We start from the raw sequence: 24795 nt of genomic DNA, 5'->3' as shown, positions 1-24795 counted from the left end.
TCAATCACGCAGAACGTTAATCGAATCGCATCCGAAAGATTATGCCTTTGGTTTCCATCTAATGGGCCAATGGATTATGCCCTCCCATCGCAGCAAGGTCGCATAATCAAGGAGAGGGTGTGGTATGGAGGCATTTTTGGAGCAATTCCTGGAAAATGGATTAATTCTTGGAGGAATCCATATGAAAACGGCTGGAAGAATAACTGGAAAAATCGGCGTAGGAAGCCTAAAGAAATTCTTCTTCTCTGAATTTTTTTTTAAACTATGACAATTTACCAGGAAGAAAACCTGTCGAAAATTTTGGAAAGTTCTATTAGAGCATATCCAGTATTTGCTCGGTGTCGGTGGAAAAATTAATGGCAAAATCTCTAGAGGAAATTCTGGGATAGTCTTCGGGAAAATTTTCAGAGTAATCCCTGTGGAAATTACTGAAAGTAGTTACGTTACATATCTTTGAACATCTTCTCTGGAGGAATTAGAATTTCTGGAGGCATGTATAAAGGAGTCATTGAATACTTTCAAGAAGAAATGTCTGTAAAAATCACTACAAGCATTCGTGAACCTTTTCCCCGAGTAATCCAAGAAAAAATCTCTAGAAAAATCTTTTATAGTGATTTTTCTATTAATGAAACATTTCCTCGAGAAATCTGAGGTGAAATCCCTTAGGAACTTGTGAAATACTCGCGTAAGAGTATGTGAAGTATTAACTGGAGTCTTTTATCGAATACCCGATTTTTTCCAGAAGCACAGGAATAAGAAATTCCTCAATCGCAATTTTATAGGAATATTGTAAATGTGTTATGGAACCCTTCTAGGAAATTATTACAGCTATTTTTACAGAAGCTAATCCAGTTATATGTTTAGGAATCCGTGTTGCAGTGTTGCATTCAAGAATAGGTATCTAACTAAAGCATAGTTTCTACTATACAATAGGAAACAAATTGAAAGATTCAATTCTCAAGGAATTATTCTCAGCATTCCTCCAGAAATCCTAATTACCGTGAGGACGCCATTCACCGCTCATTTAACAGCATTTCAACACATTAAATTCTGTCAAAAATCGGTTTTTCGATATTTTTCGCAACTTTTTGCGCTAGACGCAAGATAAAACATTTGTTTTTGTAGGAAAGAATTTGGAATGTGAACAACGCATAATGGTACCGAATGACATGTATGCCAATGATACATGTGTGGGCGCCATTCACCGCTCATCCTAAGTATGAGGCTCTATATACACAACTAGTTGGAATTAATTTACTTTCATTAGCTGGTTGTTATCTTTGAACTATAGTACAACAACACATTAAAGCGTGGCAGCTATGAAGCATTTATCGATCTGCCATAATAAAATCATTGTTCAACTCATCTTTACCGCCTTAAACAGCCTAAAATTATTTCTAATAAATAGTATATAAAATGAAATCATATGTATTTCATTCTGATACAATCCATTCTGGTATACTAATACATGTTGATGACTTTTATTGCGAAAATTTGTTCAGAATTTTTAAAATAATTCGATGAGCGGTGAATGGAGCATGAGCGGTGAATGGCGTCCTTACGGTATCAACTTTCAATTTGATCTGGATCTGTGGGTGATGCATTCGCCAACCTATTTGCTGCATAAGGATAATTTCTTTTGGTTCTACGGAAGAAAATCCCTGAAGAAAATCTGACTAAAAATGTATTTACAGTAATTTCTTCAGAAGTTTAGAACCTAGATTCTCCAGGAATTTCCCTAGAAACATCTCCAGCTATGTCTACAGTAATTAGTCTAGAAATTACTAATCCGATCTTCACAAGAATATCTTCTAGCACTCCCTTCGGAATCCTTTCAGAAATTCTTTCTCTATTTCCGTGAAGAATTGCCCCAGTGTAGAATTCGTATAGGAATTTCTGCATATTTTGTTCAGGCAATAGAATTCAAAGAACTTTTCCTCCAGCAAATACAATTATCTAGTAGATCAAAATCGTTGCATAAGGATATTTTCTTTTAGTCCTATCAGATAAACATCACGCGCTATGTACGTTAATATTGAAAAATATATAATACTATTATTCGAGTAACGTTTGAGTAGCTTCGATTAGAGGAATCATCAATTGCATATGTAATGAGTAATTTCGTTGTATTTGAACAACAAGGCAACATTGGTTAACTTTACCGTTACGGTTAGGAATAGATGTAAAAAAGTCTTCTTTAGCATTTCCAAGTAGCGTCTTTAAGTTCTCTTACCTTACAGCTCATCCTTACCCGAGAGCTTCTCCTGCTTCCGTCGTGAGCGCTCCAGAAACTGCTGGTACTCCTCGTGGTTCCACACGTGCTCCGCCCCAATGGCAACCAGCCGAGCGAACTCTTTGGCGTCGAAGGCATAGTTTGTAAATTTAGCATGCCGGCCTCCGCCGTCCGGGTGATGACCTTCGTCCTCCGGATAAACCAGATCATCCCGTTCCCACGACAGGTACCGAACGCCTTTTAGGCGAGCCAGATCCTTGTAACAGTTCGGATCCTCGCAGTGGTACAGTTCGAACAGCACGGCCCACTTGGGAAGGAAGAGCAAATGCGTCAGGCCAGCTCCGTGCATGCCGATGAAGATGTCCGTGTTACGAGTGATCTTCAGCTGCTCTCGGAAATCGGTTTTGTAGGTAAAGCTGGCCCGATTCACCAGGTAATCCTCGTTCTCGGAGATCTCCTCTAGGAGTGCGTTCTCGTTCAGCACCCGTCGGAATTTGGTTTGACGCGATAGGAACGTTATCCGCAGTTTCCGATCGCTTCGGCTCCGCTGGGGAACTTTTAGCCGATGCAACACGTGCTCGGAGAAGGCTTGGAAGAAGCCACTGTTTTCACAGCCGGTGATCTGAAATTGAGGGTTCATGAATTTGAATATGGTCCAGCCGCGATGAGCCAGCTTCGGGCTGCATATCTCGTCGATAAAGATAATAATAATCTCCACATGAGAATTTCTAAAACTAGACATGTGTTCTTTCGTTTTGCAGAACAGAACTAAAATCGTTCAACAGTGAATCAACACACTGTTGTTACGAACAAAAAAATTAAGTCTGAGTCATTTGGCGTAAAGCAATTTGACATAAGATCATTTGGCATAGCGATCATTTGCCATAATGGACATTTGGCACAACATTTTATCATCTAGAACAAGCATATTGTGAAAGAAGGAATATAATTCTGCTTATGCCAAACGACCGTTATGTCAAATGGCCCACTCCCTCAATTTTTCGGATCACATACGACCCAAGGTCCTAGTTTGTAGCTTTTTGTTACTTAACAATGAAGGTTAATTGCACAAACTTACAATTGGAGTATTGTAGTACAGGCCGAAGATCATTCTAGGCAGCAATGGAAGCACGAGATTCTTAAAACAGACGACCTTTCCCGCGTAGGTCTTGAGATCTGCAATCGGGTGCTTCGTGAACACCTTGAACGTTTCCGCAAACGGTGAATCATAGGTGTAGGACTCCCACACCAGGATCTGCACATCCGTGGAGAATCCGTACGGATCAGAGAGGTTCGCATGCAAAGACCCGTACAGATTGATGAAATCACAGAAATGATGATACATGTTGATGGTTGCATCGATTTTCATTATAAACGCCGGTCGGTCAATGGTAACGTCACAGGTTCCTCCTTGGGAAAGTGGTTTGTCCACGGTGTCGAAGAACCGAAGTTCCGGGCCCCACGATTGCAAAGGACTGATGTGCTCTAATTCGTCTTCCAAGCGCTTCCGGTGAAGCTTGCAGTGACCTCCGATCTGACCATGGGACAGCACGTCCATTTTGTACCGAAGAGGTTCCCTAGAATTCAAAGAAGCATTACAATCATTCCCCCTTCAGTCATTATCATTTGGATGTCCCAAAATTTCACTTTGTCAGACAACTTTGGAGCTCAACCTTCAAATGGTAGCTAAGAACGCTACAATGAAACTTTTGTATAGTGGAAACTCTGAGAAATGAAGTTCAAAGGGTACACCGTTGAGATTTTTAAAAGAAGCCCAAGTTTCGTGACTATCATGATCTATCATTTCTAGTTAGGCCATTTTTTTCTATCTTTAGAGATTTTTAGCCTTAGGCTAGTTCATCTCGAGACCAACGGCTTTACTTCAATTCCGAAGAAAGCCGTCACTGAAAGTGTTTTTAGTGTCTATCTCGAGGATGGAATTCAATCCCAGGTCCTCGGCGAAGCAAAATTTCGTGATACCCTTATTTTATATTTGTTGCTGATGCATCGGGGTCCAAACTATACTCTCGTGTGAAAATTTGGGTTACCCCCAAAAAAAAAACATTTAAAACTATTTTGTCCACATCTATGTGATTACAAGTCTAATTGGAACTCTATACGGCACATTTGAATAGCTTGTTCTGATTTTTGTTTATTATGTTTTTACTTGAAGTTGTGGCATTTTTGAAAAACCACACTGAAAAGAATATGGCTAATTTTATCAGCTTTGGCTCAAACTAAATTTCAAATCAATGCGTCAATAGAACCCTAATCTTATATTCTTTGAAGAGCACCTGCGAAATTTTTGGTAGATTAATCTGAAAACTATTTAATTATAATAAAATAATCATGCAAGTCATCGTGCATATAATGTTATGATTCTGATGAAATTTTTGGTCGAGACAATGCTGATCAAATTAATCATGTATTTTCAGTAGGCCGCCATTTTGTGTTAGTAAGTACTTGTAGTAATTGGCTCAGTATTAGTTGATTTCCGTTAAAATTTCGAATTCAAAGTGAGACGATTCCCTCATAATTAGCTAGTCCAAAAATGATAGTTTATTATCCTTTTCCTCTTCATGGGTTAATTTAATATATTTGTGTTTACTGTTAATAACTTCCAATTTTTTTTTTGGCAAATATTCCTTTTTGATAATGCTAAACATATCATCCACATACCTTCAACAACGCTTTGGCAACAAATCTTTCTTTTTCATTATTTTAGACATTTCTGCTGATCATTATCTTTATTGACGAGATTCGTAGCCCGAAGATCTTCTTTCTTTTTTAAACTGCCCTCAAGATTGGTCATAAACAAATCGCTCAAAACGGAAACTAAGAATTAACCCCCCCCCCCCCTTTTTGTACATTTATAAAAATTACCACGGACGCTACAACAATTTGATATAATACAGAACTTTTTTTTCCAATTTGACTCATAGTGTTGGTTGAGTAACCATTTTTCTGAAAAGTTTATGGCTTCTTTGACTGGAACACCAGGAAATAATGGTTTAACATCAGATGAAACCATAATTGCATCGTCTTGAATATCACCAGAGGCCTGAAGTTGGCTTGCAAACTCCTGAGTACTATTACCTGAACGACTTTCAAAAGGTTTGGGCATAGTATGGAACTCCTTAATCAGCAAATTTATGTGTAGGAGATAAGGGGCCAGGTAGCCGTAGCGGTAAACGCGCAGCTATTCAGCAAGACCAAGCTGAGGGTCGTGGGTTCGAATCCCACCGGTCGAGGATCTTTTCGTAAAGGAAATTTTCTCGATTCCCAGGGCATAGAGTATCATCGTACCTGCCACACGATATACACATGCAAAAATGGTCATTGGCATAGAAAGCTCTCAGTTAATAACTGTGGAAGTGCTCATAGGACGAAACGCCAGAAAGAAGAAGATGTGTAGGAGATCCTTCCGCTGATATAATTTCTCTCATTCCATTGCCAAGTTTGTGGATTTTTGGTAAGCCTTAGATTCTTGGTAGAACTGGATTAGGAATTTTGAGCCGGCTAGTGTCTTATCTACATGTCTCACCATTATAGGTAGTGGATCGAATTATAAATGCTTATTGGGGCCAGTAGTTATTTTTTCATTCATTTGATTATCATAGTCCTGTTTATCCTCGCATAGTAAACAATTTTATAGCGCTCACAACCTAATAGGAACAAAAAAAACAAGAAGAAACAAGGAGATAAGATTTTTATTCATCAGATAATCTTACCACGCATTTTTCGAAGAATATTTGAAAGTCATCTTGACTGTCTTTTGATATCTTTCGGGAATTCCTCATGACATTGCGGCAGGTACAACTTCCCGTATTTCTGTACATCTTTTTTTTATAATTTTATCCAGCTATTGATTCAGGTATTTTCCCAAATTTCCTTTAGGATTACATTTAGTGATTGTACGGACTTTCTACGGAATTCCTCTAAAAGTTTAGGTTTAGATACCTTCAGAAAATCTTCTAAGGATAACCGCAGAAGTAACCTCAGAGATTCCTCGGGAAGCCCTCCAAATAATCATTCAGAAATAAAAAATCCTAAGTCCTCCAGAAATGTATTCGATGATTCCACCATCGTTTTCTATGGGAATTCCTCCAGGATTATTGTTTACAACATCTGCAAGAATTCAGTCAGTATTTTCACTAGAAATTTGATAGAATTTCCTAAAAAAAAAGTCATTCAAAATGCCTTTAGGAATTACTCTAGAAATATTTTTTTATGATTCGTTTAGGAATTGTTCCAGAAATTTTTAAACAAATTTCCCACAGCTTCAAATATTTTTACACTCATTTTTTCAGGAATGTCTCAAGATAAGTGTCAAAGATTTTTTTCAGAAATTATTGGATTTTTTATTAATTTAGGAGGTATTTCAGAAAAAAATCCTTTGATGAAACTTGATTAAGTTCTAAAGTAACCCTTGATAATGTCCCACTACAGGGTTTAGATTCGATATTGAAAATAAAATTCCCTGTCTTTTCCTTCCAGAATTTCAGAACGAATAATTTGAATCGAAATAAGTACAATATTTGAAGATACATAATCGACTAGTTGCATGTTATAGGCCGTATGAATAATCAGAACAGCAACTTTTGCTCTACTCAAGTTGTCTTACAAACTTTCTTGATAGTTTATTCTAGTTTTTTAAGGTAAAATTCCAGCCATTGCTGAAGAACCCGGAGAATTGGTTAACAAAATTTAATTTACTTTTTTTCGTAATATTTTTTTAATATTACATAGAATTATTTCATTTACTGTTTTGAGAACTTTTACATTATTCCCCCATAAACCAATACAAATGTTTCTTTAAGAATTTCTCTAACCTAAGAAATCACCTCCAGAGCTTTCTTTAAAAAAATGTTGAGAATTTCTTTCAGTCATTCCGCTTCAAAGTTCTCCAAGAATATTATTTGGAATTCATGATAATACTTCAGGAACATTGCCGATTTTTTCCAGGAATCACATAGAATATTTTTTACAATATATTTTTTTTAAATAGTTATTTTTAATAATTAGAAAAAAAAAACCTGCAACGAATCATTGTGAAGAGTTCTTAACGATGATTTATTACAGGTAATTTATTTAAGTTAATATTTGAGGATTTCGATATGAATTATTTCTAGGTTTTCTGCCTAGGAAAAAAAAAAGAAAAAGTTTGTCTCTTGCATTGCATGCAAAAACTGTACATATGTTTTACAGGCACTTTAAAGAACAGAAATCAATTTTATATGGTCAAAACCGTTAAAACCATCTCCAATCGGCATACAGTGTTCCCAAAAGTTGTAAAGTACTTATAATACGTTCAACTAGTGGTATTTATTTTGATTTTTTTTTTCAAATTCTCGTTAGAATATTTTGATTGTAAAAAATAGACAAAAAACATAAATTTGACTTGATGCACCTACTAATCTTCTCCAAATTGGATGAAAATTTGTCTGGTAGTTTGTTTTAGTATTGTAAATAGGCCTAGGAGGTGACTGGTTGAGTCCCAGACATTTCGATTTTTGTGGAATCGTCTAGTGCGCATACACACGGATGAGCGATACCGATAGTGTGTGTTGAGGACAGCGAATACCCCTCGGCTCGGTGCAATGTAACCCCTTATGGGGCGAGATGTCAATTTGAAGTTAACATTAATGAATTGTCAGGCAGGATGATAGGCAAAACTGAAGTAGCTATAAACAATTTATTCTCAAGTGAAGCAGAAGATATTTATCAAAGTATATTTTTTTGAATTTTCCTTTTTATAACATTATATGCAACTCATTATTTAGATTTAGACTCCCTATATTTATTCATTCTACTGGTGTTCTGTATGTTGTGGTATATTATTCGGACACTAAGTTGTAAGTAATACTGAAATCGACTAGAATTGCATTGAACTAATAAACAATGATTGCAGCTTTAGCGATACTCTGCGGAAAAAGCGAGTTGCTCAAAGGCATCCGAAATCACACCAACAGTGTGGTTACTAAGCGAACTGGTCACTACTTACACTCTGTTTTTTTAATTATTTTTTCACCCGAATAACGCAAACCGGGCACGATTGATCCGGATTCCGTAGCTCGTTCACAAAGGAGCATGCAACAGATTGAACGGATCAAACATTACTCCCTTAGTCACTATTTCAATGCAAGTTTATTGAAAGTCTATCTTTGATGTAAGTTCTCTAAAGTCTATTTTAGTCTATTGTAGAATTCTGGTGCAAAATTCTAAAGGCTCCAGAATGATTTTTGAGTTATCATACTAATATATTAGGAAAATCCTAAAAAGAATTTCATCAAAAATCCAGGAGTGGTTTCACAAACCATCATAATCTTTAGAAATTCCTTGTGGATTTTTTCAAAATTTTCCCCAAAAAATCCCCGACATTTCCCTGTAAACGTCCCATGATGAATGATTAGAAAAATTCTTTGAATACTACCATGTAAAATTTAAAAAAAAAATGAGGAATTTCTGAAGTAATTTTGAATTCTTGAAGATGCTCTTAACTAAAACGTTGCAGAAAGCCATAGGGAAATCTATGGAAGAATCAATGGATAAATTTCTAGATAACTTGAAACTTTCTTGTAAAATGAAACAATCTTTGGATCCCGATCCTTAAAATAATACAGATTGAACTCATAAAGGCATTTGAAATAAAATTTTTTGGTTTAATCAGGTAAAAGATTTCTAAAGTTGTTACATATTTCCAAGACGATCAGTCAGTACCAGCCCCTGATTTTCATTTTCATAGATGATAATATGAAAATATACAAAACGACTTTCAGAGGAATTTTCTTGGTACGTCGCTGATGTCCATAAATCTGAATCCCATTTCAGGGGAAATACTTTTTTTTCTTATGCTCGAACAGGGTATTTTCTTTATGCATGACTTCGTTGATTAAAGGCACTTCGGAATTTAATTTATGTAAATGAGTAGACACCCTGTTAGATTTTGGGCAAAACGTGCGAAGTTATGTAATGCGTTGATCTAGAGCAAAGGATACAAACTCTAGTGGAATTAAATTGTATTGTAATACTAAATTCAGATTTTCATTTATTTACAGGTATTCCACTAAACAGCTTGAAAATGTATTATACAGTAGTGTTAGCTGATATGAAACCTTAAATTAATTTTTGAAAACTCCATGAAGATTTTACTTGCAAAGTTTTCTCGAAAAATTGTGTGACTGAACAATCATCCTTGAATGAATTTATAACTAAATTTCTTGAGGACAAATTTCTTCAAAAGCTCTGGAATGAAACTTTGTAGATTTCCTCGGAAACACTCCTGTAGGAATCTTCGGAAGATTTCCTATAGTAATAAATGGAGAAATTAATGGAAGATTTAGTAAAAAAAATCTGGAGGAAATCTTGATAGTTTCTTTGTAATTTTTGCGGAAATCCTTGTAAAAATTACTGAAGGTAGAAGCGTTGGATTACTCAAGGATTTACTGGAGGACATTTTTCAAAAAATACTTCACAGAGTTTCCCCAATAGTAAGTAAGAGGGAGCATGGAGAAGAAAGCAATGAATACTAGATGGATAGGTACCGTAAGGGAACGGCGAGAGAAATTGGATTAGATGTTGAAGAGGGCATACCATATGAAACAGTATTACTTGAAACGTCACTTCCTTGTGGCTAACGTCCCCTATGGGAACGGCTTGGATGTGTTTTGAGAATGACACTACCAAGACAGCCAAAAGGAAGGAGGTTTCAAGCGCCCTAATACTGTTTGGCGATCAAGCAGGTTCTATCGATCGATGGCTTATATTATTGGGGAATCATTACACAATCATGGATGGTTTGTCCATATCTTGTGTATTTCTCCCCGATAAGCCACACACATGATCATTATTTTATGAACTGCGTTTTTTTCTTTTTTTAGCCGTTTGTTATTTTACATACAAAGGTATTGACCGTTGCAAAAATTTTTAGATTCTAATGAAATTGTTTAAGAGTAAGATACAATTTGCACACCCACTAACATCAGCAGGCGTATGCTTTGAAAGCTGTTTATGACGTTTAAAAATAATTCAAAGCAGTCAAACAGATTGCATCAAGCGACCAGCATTGGAGTAAAAAATTATCTACCGTAGTGCCAGCTACACCCCACTAAAAGACTTCTTTTCCTGATGAATGTTCCTTGAAATCGTGAACGGCAACCAATAGCCAGCAGCCGTTAGGCTCATCGGGAAGTTTTTCCTTTAAGAATCTATTGTTTGCTCGATCCAGAATCATGATCATCATCAAAATCGTCTTCGGAATCAGATTCGTTTCCCGCAGATTCAGAGCGATTCAATATTCTTCCTAATGGAAGATCTTTGGACCCATTCATAAATTTCTCAACGCTGAAGGGGGTGGGCAACTGCCCCCAAATGTTGCAGTTATTACAAAAATTACAAAAAGTGGAGGGTGGTGGGTCTCAAAAAAGGGCAATTTTGGCGTTATAAAATTTGAGAATAAACCCTTTCAGCACCTTGACCTTAGTCGCTGTCTATCGGTTCACCCAAGTTCTCCACGTTGAGGGATGAACTAAAACACCTTCATCGTTATGTATAATCAGTACTGGGCCCTGGAGCATTCCTCCGGTAGCGTTTATGGCAATGTTTGGATTGCATTCGAGGACCGAGTGAATTTCGTTAATCGGTAAAAGTCAACTATGTTATGCTAACCGTTCGCGCAAAATCAAAACAAAGATAGAAAATTTAGTATCCAAGCATGCTGCCAAACTGTAATGTGAGTACATATATGTGTGAGGTGTGCAAATGTTCACTGTGCAAATATGTTCTGCACAGTAGTCTAACAAGGTGCAAAATGCTCAATATCGACCGTGATGATTATATTTTGAATTTGTTTATCGGCATATCGGTCTATTTTGCTCGAAGTAAGAGGGAGCATGGAGAAGAAAGCAATGAATACTAGATGGATAGGTACCGTAAGGGAACGGCGAGAGAAATTGGATTAGATGTTGAAGAGGGCATACCATATGAAACAGTAATACAAAAGTTTGATTGTAACACGCTCTGCTATCGTTTGGCGATTGAGCCTGCAAGTTTTCCAACAAAGTTCTTGGACATTCTGGGATGCCCCAATAATCATTCAACTTACGTTCGATGGATCAGATCCGTGAAATTAACCATAATGTTCCGCCCCCGGCAGAATCGCAAATACTTCGAGCATTCCAGGGCCGAATCGTGCGGGAAAGTTGGCTCGCACATGATCCTCGTCTCCCGGATCTGATCGCGTACGAATCCGAAATCCGCCTGCGCATAAAACGTTTCCAGCTGCGCTTCTTTCGACTTTACGTATCCGTGGAAATCTCCCGGGCATTCCGGTTTGGAGAAACGATTCTTCTTCCGGCAGTCATCCTCGTAGCCCCAGCAGGTATCCTTCTTCGCCTTAAACGCCTCGCTCTTCAACAGCTTTCGATACTCACAAGACTCGTCCTCCAGACAGCGTTCCTCCAAGCGAGGAAACCTCCGGAAGAACAACGGTAGATGCGATTTGGGCAGGTTAATGAACTCATAATCGCTTTTGCTACCACCGGCAAAGGCACCGAAAGTTAACACCACGAGTAGCACGCGAATCATTTCCCATTCACAGCCAAACGCCCCCACTTCCGAAGGGGACACACGCGCGTGGGATGAGTATTACACAATACGAAAACCGGTCCCGGCACTGGTAAGGCAAAAGATCAACTCTCTGGAACTGGAAGATGATGACTGATCGTTGTGTTGTTCGATGGTGAAGACTTCATTCCATCTTCTCGGTTGAAAAATTGAATAAATTAACACACACACTCTGAACACGCAACACTATTAAACAATTTCTTAAGGAATATTTGCATTGGAATTACGGTTTCTGTAACAATTTAATATTGAATCAATGAGATTACTAAAATTTTGTACGATTATCGCGAGAAAACCGCTTCGCGTGTTGTTTGTTGATGCGACGACGTGTTTTGTTTATGAGTGGTTAATGACGTCATATCTGCCCCTGTGGCTGGATAGCATAGTGGTGTCAAAAGCTGTCAAGGGATATCCAAAAATTACGTTCTTCATTTTTAGAAATTGGGTCCTGAAATGTTTAATGAATTCTTGTTTTTATTTAATAATACGAAAGAGCATGTTATTGCAACTACTTAAGCAAGTTTTCCAGCTCAAATAACGGCTATAACATTTTTAAATTTCAATTTTAAAAATGGTTCCAAATATGAACCTTGACACTTGTGATCTTGTTTGACATTCACTTTTTCGACAAAAATGCCACAGGGCATATAGTTTTACACTGGGGCTAAGAAGACGTGCCAGGTCAAAGTGCAAAAACGAAACCAATTGGCTGTCAAAAAAGACCACTTCTGATTGATCGTTTTGACAAAGGCCTACTTCCACATTGCTGGGTTGGATTGCAACAGGGCACTTTGTTGCTAGTCTGGCCTTGTTGCCAGTTCATAAATTTGAGTTCCTACAAAAAGTTTGGAAAATTTGCAGGAAACCTTGTTGTTTAAAATCTATTTATATTCGATGTTAAGTTGATTGCATGTGCTCCTCCAATGCTAAAATAAATAACAATACTTTATTGAGAGCAATGTAATGGAAATTATGTCAATTTGATCTAAAAATATCATCGATTTCGGAAATAAATCTGAATTTTTCAAAAGCTAGCATCCTTTATTGCACTAAATTAATGAAGCGTGTAAGAACCCGCATAGAAAAATCCAATTTGTCTTATAGTCAAAACCACAAATGTCTTCCAACTGAAATGGTTAGAGTATCGCGAACAGTTGTTATGTTATAAAACAATAAGGAACCCAAAGCTGTATACTGTAAAGAACAGCTTGACTAAATCAAATCAAATAGTGACAATATGTTTGAAAGCTCAGATATTGTTGAACAATACGGGGTGTAAATTGGTGGAAAATAGTGGAAACGTCTATGCAATGTTCGTCGAATGGTTTTTGTGTTTATGAGGCGAACATCACTTACACACTTGCATTTAACTATATTTTACTATTTTTTAACAGTTTGGCAAACTGTTGAACGCATTGATATGTGTGAGAAAATTTTCATCAATTTGTTAGGCACGCTTAAAAATTTACACACATGCTATTTAGCTTTCACGCATTTTTTAATTAAAAGTTATTTCATGGCATCACACATTTCTATGAAAAATGTGGAACAAAGATTTTTTTTATGGTGGTCTTATATGTTTTTTTATGTTTTAAATCAAATGAATTGAATAATATATGTATATATTTTAAAAGCCAAATGAAACTTAAATGTGTGTAAATGGTTTTTAGCGTGTTTTATTTCTGTTTATGTTTTGCTAGCAGAAACTAGAGTGAAAAGAATCCGTTGTTAATCCAGCGATCTGAACGAATCTTCAAAATCTGTGCTTGATCGTAATCCATTGGTAAGTGTTTCATGTTTTAATATTTCCTCTATATCTTAAAATTTCTTTCTGTTTTATAAAAGCTTTTATTCTCTCCCGTAGCAGTCATTTTCCGTTGACGAAGGGCCGGAATGGAAGTTTCGGCAAGTTCCCGGACAGCAGAAGACGAACATTTATTCTCCAATGTTCGCAAGGACTAGACTCAAGCCAGAACCAGGGAGAGTAGGCGAATTAGACGAATCCGATGTTTTCTTCGGTTTTCATTTCGAACGCCCACATCCGTGAGGATGATGATTCGGGAGCATGTTAGCGGTTATCAGTATAATAGTGACAAAGTGCAAAAGATGAAAAGCGCATGAAAATCTAACAAGGGTTCATTCACAAATTTCATAACGTCGAAAATGGTCATTTTCGACACCTTACCACCCCCTCGTAACGCATTTTGTACGAATATTCTACGAATTTTGTATGACCTGTAACATTCCAAGGACACCAATACATCTCCTTTAGCGTTATGAAATTTGTGAACAGGCCCTAAAATCAATTTATGTAACTTCCTCAGTTATTCAGGTCATGGATGAATAATATGTGTATGCCAAAGTAAAATAATAAAAAATAAAACAAAATTTGCAATACTATTTTTCATTGCTTATAATATAAACATAAAGGAACAGTATCATTTGCGGTAAAAATATCATATCACACTGTAAACATACTATTACACATACATTATTTAGTTTCATTCAAACTTTATAGTTGCACTATTTTGAAACTGTTTCCTTTACAGTAAATTGATCAAAAAATGGATGGTATATGGACAATTGGGCAAATTGTAACGGAAAAAAATTGTTCGGGAAAATCGGCGTTTTTGAATGGTTACATAACTTAACCGCCTATTCCCCATACTGTGCTTTGTCCAATAACCATTCCCCAAACTGTTAAAACCATTCATGATACGGTAGGCATATTGTTATTTTTGGCGTTATATGAAATTGTTTAGATATTGTTATAAATTGCTGGGGAGAGTTTCGGATACAGTACCAATATGGTTCATATTTATGCGGGAAATTAAATTGTGATCCTTGATATATTACTTTTTTCACAGGATTTGCCTTAAAAGGATTCTGGTAACACTGGATTTTGTATCGTCAAGGTTATCGACTGAAAAACAACGGGACAGTCTTAGTTGAGCTGTCACGTCCTGTCCTAGCACTGCACGCTCGTTCAAATCTACTCAAAAGTGAGTAGATTTCGACTCACTTCGGAACAAAGTGGAACTGCTCAAAAGTGAGTAAAGCCATCGTTACTCACTTTAGAGTAACACTGTCAAATGTCAAAATTAGAGTAACACTTACTCACTTCGTTTAATTTGAAATTTGTGAAAGTGAGTAGATGTCACTCATTTCAGAAGGAATATTTTGGGAAATAAATTATTAATAGATTCAGAAAAAATATTCGAAAGACATAACATTTATTTCATTATCTCCTGGATAAATATATAAGTAGTAGGTACATGATATTACAAGTAATAAAATTGTGATATTTGTGTCCAAATTTTCGATTCTCCGGAATGGGTCCCCGGAAGATATAAATCTCTGGGGGATCAATTTACGATGACGTCACGCGGCAACTTCCAGCGGGAAGAAAACATGAGGGTTGGCAGTAAACTGCGGGCCGTGTTCACCAAAAATGAACGATTTTGCTGCGCATTCTTCCACTCAATGTTTATCCGGTGAACATTCATTCACTGGATTTTGATCCGGATGTATGACCAAGCCAGTAGCATTTCCGGAAAGACTGTAAAGAATTGATGATTAGTTCAATAAAAATAAAGTATGACGGTAAAACTTACCTATATAATTTTTTTTCTTGCGATTGTTCGATCAAAATCAGGACTTGGTTACTTTCAAAACCTCCGATCTCGCTTCACCTGATATCAGGATTCATAATAACAGTAACAATTGGGTCCTAAAATGTTTAATGAAATCTTGTTTTTATTCAATAACACGAAAGAGCACCTTACTGCAACTACTTTAGCAATTTTTTCCACTCAAATAACGGCTATATCATGTTTAAACTTTAATTTAAAAATTGGGTCCATAAATGAACCTTCACACTTAAGATCATGTTTGACGTTCGCTTAGTCGACAAAAACACCACAGGGGTTTTAGTTCGACCACTGGGGTTGTTCCTATCTGTCATTTCGGAAGAGACACGGAAAACAAAATACACCCAAAATTTGAGTTTAAGCCAAGGGGTGTGACAAAATCTAAAAAAAATGTTTTTTGGGCTCAAACCAACGGAAAACATTAGAAAATTGAGTAAACATGTGTTATTGGCCTAAACTTAAGCGTTTGGCACTAAAATTGGGACAGGGCTTTAGGACCCTATTAATCATCTATTGCACAACTTGCATGATTCGTTTTAGGTGATTCTACACATTTAAAGCTAAGTATGCTGTTTCGCTCAAGAAAAGTAAAGAAATTCCTTGACTGAAAGGGTCAAGAAATTTCCTACAGAGAGCCCCCTTTGAAGTGACATTTCTTCTCAACTGCGTACTGCGATCAGAAAAAAAGTGATTTTCTTGACCATTTCTTGGGAGAAATTTTCCACGCATCGAGATAGGCGATTCCTTTTCTTGTCAGTAGCAAACCGGCCTTAAGCATTGTTTTACTACTAATACATATTCTTACAACGATATTTACTAGTAAACTTGGAAGCCGAAATTTTCACAAGTATTTGACAGTTCCAAAGTGAGTCAAATATGTTAGTGTTTACTCAAAAGTGAGTAAGGTCGTTTTCTTTCATGATTGAGTAACAAGCTACTCACTTTGAAAAAATAAAGCTACTCACTTTTGACAACTATTATGAAAGTTCAAAAGTGAGTCAAAGATACTCTCTTTTGAGTAGATTTGAACGAGCGTGTGGGGTTGTTCCTATCTGACATTTCAGAAGGGACACGGAAAACAAAATATATCCAACATTTGAGTTCAAACCAAAGGGTGTGACAAAATCTCAAAAATCATAGAAAAATGTTTTTTGTACTTAAACCAATAAAAATCATTTAAAAATTGAGTAAACATGTGTTTCTGTCCAAAAGTGAAGCGTTTGGTACTAAAATTGAGACAGGGATTTATGACCCTATTAGCTCATAATCAATTAATTATAAAACTATTTTCAATAGGGTAACGACTGTTTATTTCGTTCTTAATCGCTAACAGTTGGCGCCAGCGGCAAAAAGTACAGGCAACAACCTTTCGAACATTCAGTTTATTTCACCGGCCGCCGAGCAACGACACTGTTGTTTGTATAGACCATTTCCGTCAGAACTTACCCCCAATTTTTATATTTTTCTTCGAAAGACGGTAATTTTTAATGATTATTGACGCTTTTCGATTTTATTTATATGCAGTCCTGATTTTCTTACAATTTTTTAAAAACTTGAGAATTCACCACATTTTGAGCTGAAAATCGTCGTGCGGCACAGTTGTTTCAACCCTATGGGTATACAAAGTGGAGATTTTTCCACAATGTCCAATAACACCCCTGCATTGAATGTTTGTACACTGAAAATAATACTGTGGTATTTCTAACTATGGTAGTGTGTTTGATTTTACCATTTCTGAATATGGTATAGCTACCAATATGCTTTGTTATGTTTACCATGTTTCAATTATTGACACCATGTTTTGATGGTAGCTTTAACTATTCATCAAAGTAATATAGTTGGCTACGCAATCCTAAGAGATATTTATTTATCGTTAATGTTTTCGCAAAAAAACCTAACATGGAAGCTGACAACATCTTGGAATTTTTTCTTCAAAGAGCCGCAGTTGCAGTAAGTTTTTATCATCTGTTTTGAAATCTTATTCAAAATTGCTCAAGCATTCACTTTTTTCAGAAAAACCATTAAGTGAAGGAAGGTACGTGGAGTTTTGAGGAACATTTTGAGATAAGTTCAGACGCCGCAATCATCAACTCCTGCGAAAAGGTACTGCCGGATGCTGATATGTCCTTACGGAAGCATCCAAATATCAAGCTTACGATGCCACTACGGGGGTTTGACGAGCTACCAGCGCGCGAATGCTGTTTTAATCACAGGAGGACGAAACCAAGCGGGGAAGTTCCGGATGGTCCCGGTATAGTCAGATAGGTTTGATTGTTATTGAGGACCCTCTGTCAAATTCATGACTATTTATAATAATTTCGATGTTGTTAAATGATCAACGCTAGCTAATTGTAAACTTTAATACGAATATTACGCAAATAAATATAATGGTAACGAAATGACATCATTAGATTTCAATGTTTTCAACCAAAATCTGACAACAAATGGCTATTACTTTTTATTCTCGTTGCAACCATGAAGATAGTATGTATTACTATGCCGCTTTGCTGTCAGAACATAGTAATCATAACCACCGTTTTGTCGTTCTAAGTACGGTACATGTTCTGCAAAAATCAAGTGGTAAAGCGGTTTTAATTTGACCCTCGATACAGTCAGCGTTACCATGCCTTTTTTATCAGTGTAGACATAATGAAATGTCAAATCCCAGCTCACAACAAAACTGGCTCGCTCGCACATTTAAAAAAATGATCAACAATTTTCGTTTGTTTTATAAAACTGCTAGGTATTTATAGCCTCAAACTCCGTGCTCAAACCATCACCGGAATCATCAAATCAAAGGCTTCTCGCCCTGGCCAGGTTGTATCTCGGAGCCCCAGGCATGTTGGGATAGAGGTAGTGTCGCACCTCAGGTAGAATAATCGTCGGTTGAGAAGCATGCGTCGTCGTAGGTAAAAGTGTGGAAGATTTATCGAGAGGTATGATATTTGGATAAGTGTGATTGAATTGTAAATATATACCTGGAATGAATAAAGAGAGTTGCAGCTGCTGATTGAGGCATCAGTCAGTTAGCTGCCCAGTTGAAGGAAACATCTACTGCATTGTATTTCTTTATGATTTGCAATCGGATGTGGACGGGCTAGCCTCGCTAGGATCTGCGTGGTCTTAGCGGACTAGCTCTTCAACAAGGCAGAGCTCCGCCGTATTACCGCCAAGAAAAACATTCCCGTTCGATGCATTTTCTTCTTTGGTTCCAACAACTATGCATGGATCGAGGAAACACAAAGCCATACCAGGAGTTCAAAGAGAAGCTGCTCTCGTCGTGCAAGTCGACCGGCTTCAAGGAGGCCGTCCAGCAAATCGAAGAGTTCTTCGCCTCGCCGGAAAACTTCCAGCATCTGTTCGCCTCGGAGTAAGACAACCGCCCCGATCCGGACGTCGAGTTCAACAAACTGCGCGAAGGTGGCGCCGAAAGCGGCGAGGAAACGACCGTCAACAACACGTCCACCCCGGCAGCGCTGGAATCGGTCGAAACGAAACCCGTAACCCGTAGAAGTGCTGGAACTGACAAGCATGTCGTCAGAGCTGGTCATGCAGAAGGGAAATGCAATCATCAAGGGCGAATTCCCGCCCCAGCAGGAACTGAAGCACATGCAGAAGGACCTCAAGCTGGAACTGAACATGACCGAAGGTCTGGAGCATCCCCTGCCCATCACGGCCGCCTCCAACGAGGTGTACAAGCACGCGAAACGCCTCAGCTACGGTTCCCACGATTCCAGCGCAGTTAACGTGCGGGCAAGGTTTTAACAGCTACTCGGTCTATCGCTGAAAGGAGGAGATGTGAGCTTGAAGAATTGAACGGCGACGACGAAGAAGTAATGCATAGAGGAGCGCGGGGATGGACCAAGATGGACTGAATAACGCATCCCTGCTGGGCACCCCCGAAATGTTGGGGTGGGCAGGGACGGCGTGGACGTTTGGAAAAAGGTTGAAGGATTATTTTTAGTAGCTATTTTTTGTTTTCTTTTAGTAGCAAAATACAAATAAATGTCAACGAGTCCTGCAGTGAAGGTCAACTCCATATAAAAGTGAAAACAATTCCTGCACGAAATGTCAAAGAGCAGGACCGTCAATTGAATATAATGAGAGAGCAACAGAGATAGCAAATTCTCCGTCACCAGGCAACAAAGTGGAGACGGCGGAGGAACAGCTGATCAATATTCACCACAACGTGGAGATAAATTCATAGGAGAAAAAGGGGTTCCCAAAACCTTCGGAGAGATATAAATTGTAGGGGACCGTGGGGTGAACTGGTGTGCCGCCAGTTTTTCGTTGTTTTTCAATAGTTAGAGGCTTGAAAACATATGGGTTCCTTGGGAAAGTTTGTTCAGTAAATTAAAAGAAAGCTTATGAGCAATTAACAAAATTTCACGGAAATGGTCTATTCCTCCCACTGATCACGCTACGCTGGATTCTCAAATTTCTCAAACTTTCAACACAAGCGCATGGAAGAATGGTAGTCGGAGAACCAGGTCCGTCACACTCGGGCCCAGATTAGGTACCACTTCTAGTACTGCATTTCGTCCCTCGGTAGTGCAAAAGGTACCCAAGTTTGACAGGTCGCAGTACACTTTTTACGGCATTCTAGATTACCTTATGAGCCATAAAATTTTGGGCAACTGCAAGGGACATGGAGGTCTTTGATTTGTCTTTGGGAGAACTGTCAAAACGTATGGAAAATAATGAAAAACGTAAATTACTTGCAATTTGGAAACTGGATCAAAAAAGTAGTGATTAGAAATCAAGTGTAAAGTGAATACATAACTTTTTGTGTTTAGTTCATCTTCCGTAGAGCTATTTTTGCTTTAGGATTTCGTTTTAACTACCACTGAAAAAGAGCCATCTATTGCCTTTTCAGTTTTGAATATCGGCCCATTGGCATAATCATTTCGACCCTTTATTCTTGCGATACGCGTGATTTCATAACAAATTTAACCACAAACAAAGAATCCAAACACCAATTTTCCAATTTTATCCCACTAATCGTAAATGAGCACTGACCGGATCTGTACATTTTCGAAGGAAAAAAAGTTTATCATGTTTTTCAATGCTCTCTGATCGTCTACAACATAACTATTCCAAGAAAAAGTGTAATATGTGTGCTCTTTCCTATGCTGCACACGGTGCGTTCTCAACCCAACCTCTTTTATGACGGTTCTCCTACTAGCCACTAGATGTCGAAGTGATCGTTCAGCTTTGAAAATATTAGCCTATTACAATACGCTGTATTGTATCCAATACTGTGTGGTATTGATTCGCTGTATTGTAACCCTTTGTTCCCACCCAGCCAACAAATGTGTTCACATAACAGAAATCTAACTTAACAAAGTGAACGCTTAAATGGAAATAAAAGATTGTTTAAAATGCATAGAATCCCTCTATTCGAACTAATATGGAGGCCATATACGTACATCAAAGAAATTCAATGTGGTATATACAACTTAAGATGAATTCGTTTGGTGCTCTCTATGATTTCGTATGTAATATTGTTATGCATTTTATATGACTTTGCTTTAACAAACAAACAAAAAATTAAAAAGATAAAATGAGTAGGTGTTAGCCCCCATGCAATAATCTTCAGATCGCTAATCATATATTCCACCACTGTGCCGTTCAGTCACTGTTGAATGGCTCGGATATTTGGCAAATATAAATCCAACAAAATAGCTCAACTGCACGCGGTACTCCTACCTCATCCATATTGCCACCCATGTTCAAGATAATTTGTCTTTGGTACATTTTGTAAATACATTAGTTAGCTTAAATGCAAAACACTGCTGGAACACAATAAACTTTATTGAATAAAGTTATCGCTAATACTTAAAAAAAATGTTACATTGAAAATGCATCAATTCTCTATTTGCACAAACATGATAGCATTCATTCAATTTAGACAATTCATCATGGTCAATATAATTCCAAACAACTTGATTTAGCGTTTACAATAACCAACGTGCATGACTGTGTGTTGCAGTTTATATGACTTCATTTTTACAAACATTACGAAGTGAAAAATCGTGAGTTGAGCCGCGAATTTCTGTCCATCAGATTTCAAAGTAATATAAAAAGTGTTCTTACTAGACATTAAAACGCTGGAGGATCTTTTTCTGTGTTATTTAATATATTCAACGAAGAAAGGTAGGCAACCTAGTATGCAGCTGTAACAGCAGTATTAGACTGGGAAACAAATACAGTTCGATTTGTGACTTCAGTTGCTCCTCCAGTACATCCAATTCGAAGTGAAGTAATTATTACAGCAGCTAAACAGAAATGCTTATACCAAGTGATTTCATTGTGTTTCTGTAAGATTTTCATGTTTCAACATCCAGTATATCAATTTATTCATGAACAGGTGTCTCAATTACGGTCTGTGTCTGGTTTTGAGATGCATCCGACGATGTGTAATCTCCCCCTGTATGATTTTATATTTACATGAGATGAACTCATATCCAATATCACATTAAAGATTACATTAGAATCAAATCAAGTAAAGGAGAAATCGTAAGGGAATGACAATATGAAGTTACATATTTTGTCAAATGACATTTCAATTAGACAAGATGCAAATTCTAATCAAATCAAATTACTGGCTCTATAAACAATTTCAATCAATTACATTTTGCATCATATCCAATTCCAACTTAAACTTCACATTTGTACAATTTCATATTAACTTTCTTATATAATCTCTGGTTTGCTGGGCAGTGGCATTATGATAAATCTTAGCGACAACATAGTAGCCAAAGAATGTGCAGATGACACCCAATCGTAAATCAGGCAATCTAGTAGGCATATCGTAAACCAACACGCCACTCTTTCAGTAACGTCAAAAGCAGCGCGTCGATCTTTAGGTGATGCTCCCGTCTGCCAACATCCATTCTTAACCCCACAAAAACTTTATATTGTACATTAATTGTTAACGGAGTAGTCCGTGAGTTTTTGAAACGATCGTCATGTCAAATATTTTCAGTAGTATTGTGCTCTGCAAGATAAATCCACGTAATGCGATTATCTGGAAATGTCGATATACCGTCGCAGTGATAATAAAAATCACCAAATGTTTCAGATTTAGTAAATTTGAAACATTTGCGTCCTTGAAGAATGAAAAAATCCAAGCCTACTTGAATTTTGACATTGCGATTAAATTGCGCGCATATCTTCTGCGCGTTACCGCCGCCGCTGGATGTGGATTTAAAATGAGCGCCGCAATACTTAACAACCACTTGTAGCGACCAGTCGCATTTAGCACAATAAACCAGTTTTCTTAATTCTCGTTCATTCGGCGTTTAACTGCTTTTCCGTTTGCCGGTCGACCTATTCCTTTAGGTTATGGGCTCCACAGTAAAGGAAGGCGCTGGAATACCCCAGCTGGATGGAACTAATTTTGAAAATTGGAAGTTCAGAGTGAAGCTGTTTTTGGAAGCTGCTGAGGTTGCGGAAGTACTCGAAGCGGATGTTCCTGCCGAAGGCGTTGCTGGAAGAGCAAGTTTCCTGAAGATGGACCGTAGAGCAAAATCCATGCTGGTCGGATTCGTAGGAGACGAATGCCTAGGAGTCGTTCGGGACAAGGAAACCGCTAAGGGTATGTGGAACGCCTTGGAATCTACGTTTGCGAAGAAATCTGTGGCAAGCCAGACTCTCTTGCGTAAGCAACTAGCAAGGCTTCGTATGAAAGATGGAACGTCGATGAGATGTCATTTCACCGTTTTCGATGACCTGGTGCGTCAGTTAAAGACGGCGGGAGCAAAGCTGGAGGAGAGTGACCTGATTTCGCAGCTGTTCCTTACACTTCCGGACAGCTATGATCCCCTCGTGACTGCTCTGGAAAACATTGGTGAAAATGAACTCAACTTGGAAACAGTCAAACAACGGTTGCTAGGTGAAGAATCGAAGCGTGCTGATCGATCTGATGACTACTACGATGACAGTGCAGCGTTTCTTGGAGGATGGAAAAAATCGAGGAAATTTTTCGGTAAGTGTCACCGATGTGGACAATCTGGACACATGAAAAAAGATTGCGATGTGAGCGATTCTGATAGTGAACAAGAGCTGGCTAGTAGTAGAAAAGCAGTAACCTTTAAGGCAAACAGAAGTAACGGTAATACGAGGCGGAAAATTGTTTTCTATGTCGATTCGGGATGCAGTGATCATTTAATTAATGACAGGCGATTTTTGCAATATGCTCGGAAATTGGAAGATCCGTTTATAGTAGATGTAGTCAAGGACGGAGTGTCGCTAGAAGGAAAAATAGAAGGTCAAGTAACAGGAGTGACGAAGCAAGGTACTCAATTTGAAATGAAGAGCGTGGTGTACCTACCCGAGCTAAGAGGTAACTTGTTATCGGTGAAAAGATTATCGAAGGCAGGAATAGATGTTTTGTTCACCAACGATGGTAGAGAAAAAGCAGTTTTGATGATTAAGGGCAGTGTAATTGCTGTGGCCTATCTCAAAAACAATCTGTATGAACTGGAACTGAACGTTAACATCGAGGCGAAACCAAAGTTCAAATCAATCAGAAATGGTGAAAATAAGTGTGAACCTTTGATGATACCGGTTCGTTATCAGCAAGAGAGGGAAGATGAAGATGATTATGCTGACAATGGAATTAAAGCCGACAATGAAGATTCCAATGATGGTGCAGTAGGCGGTACGTTAACAGAGAAGTCCTTTCCGTTCGGCCGGCGTAATTTGAAGGCTACAAAGAGAAGAGAAATCGAGCACGGTGCTGCAACGAAATGCAACAGTGATGACGATGATTGTGGATCGCAGTTGAACACTGATGACAACAGTGAAGTTGTGAGACCTAAGGTGATGTTAGCAGTTAATATCTCGAAGAGAGCTGGAAGACAATTTTTATGTAAACATAAGGAGCAGCATGAACGAAATCGAAGCAAACTTTCTCGTGGAATAACGCTTGTGGCTTTCGCGAAACAATTCAAGAACTCAAAACGCATAGTAGGATATGTCGATCGAGAGAGGGTGTTAACGGAGTAGTCCGTGAGTTTTTGAAACGATCGTCATGTCAAATATTTTCAGTAGTACTTAACAACCACTTGTAGCGACCAGTCGCATTTAGCACAATAAACCAGTTTTCTTAATTCTCGTTCATTCGGCGTTTAACTGCTTTTCCGTTTGCCGGTCGACCTATTCCTTTATTAATGCTAAGTATGCTGTTTCGCTCAAGAAAAGTAAATATTTCTGCTCAAGAAATGTTCAAGAAATTTCCTACAGTGAGCTCCATTTGAATTGACATTTCTTTTCAACTGCGTA

At 37.8% G+C, this 24795-nt stretch overlaps 1 protein-coding gene and 1 long non-coding RNA gene across 2 annotated transcripts; one reads left to right on the top strand and one right to left on the bottom strand.

The window, feature by feature from the left end:
- Window positions 1-2025: 2025 nt before the first annotated feature.
- On the bottom strand, window positions 2026-12192 carry LOC5569871 (EGF domain-specific O-linked N-acetylglucosamine transferase). The gene is made up of 3 exons (XM_001658718.2): window positions 11337-12192; window positions 3312-3810; window positions 2026-2855 (listed from the first exon to the last, which is right to left on the bottom strand). Exons 1-3 carry the CDS (start codon window positions 11816-11818, stop codon window positions 2235-2237), a joined length of 1602 nt encoding a protein of 533 aa, XP_001658768.2. The 5' UTR covers window positions 11819-12192; the 3' UTR covers window positions 2026-2234.
- Window positions 12193-13528: 1336 nt separating this feature from the next.
- LOC110676053 lies at window positions 13529-13841 on the top strand. The gene is made up of 2 exons (XR_002500028.1): window positions 13529-13640; window positions 13722-13841. It is a non-coding gene; the product is annotated as an uncharacterized LOC110676053 (long non-coding RNA).
- The last annotated feature ends 10954 nt before the right edge of the window (window positions 13842-24795 follow it).

The sequence above is a fragment of the Aedes aegypti genome, chromosome 2 (assembly GCF_002204515.2).
Source record: "Aedes aegypti strain LVP_AGWG chromosome 2, AaegL5.0 Primary Assembly, whole genome shotgun sequence".
In the NCBI taxonomy this organism is placed as follows: Eukaryota; Metazoa; Arthropoda; class Insecta; order Diptera; family Culicidae; genus Aedes; species Aedes aegypti.
The sequence above is the reverse complement of the archived record's forward strand: the minus strand, read 5'-3'. Positions and strand labels throughout refer to the sequence as shown.

Bases quoted from the DNA above. Each gene is read 5' to 3' on its own strand.
- LOC5569871 (XM_001658718.2), bottom strand. From the start codon at position 11,818: ATGATTCGCGTGCTACTCGTGGTGTTAACTTTCGGTGCCTTTGCCGGT. The intron at 3,811-11,336 runs GTAAGTTGAATG...TTTGAATTCTAG, and splicing joins ACGGATCTGATCCATCGAAC to GGAACCTCTTCGGTACAAAA. The intron at 2,856-3,311 runs GTAAGTTTGTGC...CCTCAATTTCAG, and splicing joins TGTACTACAATACTCCAATT to ATCACCGGCTGTGAAAACAG.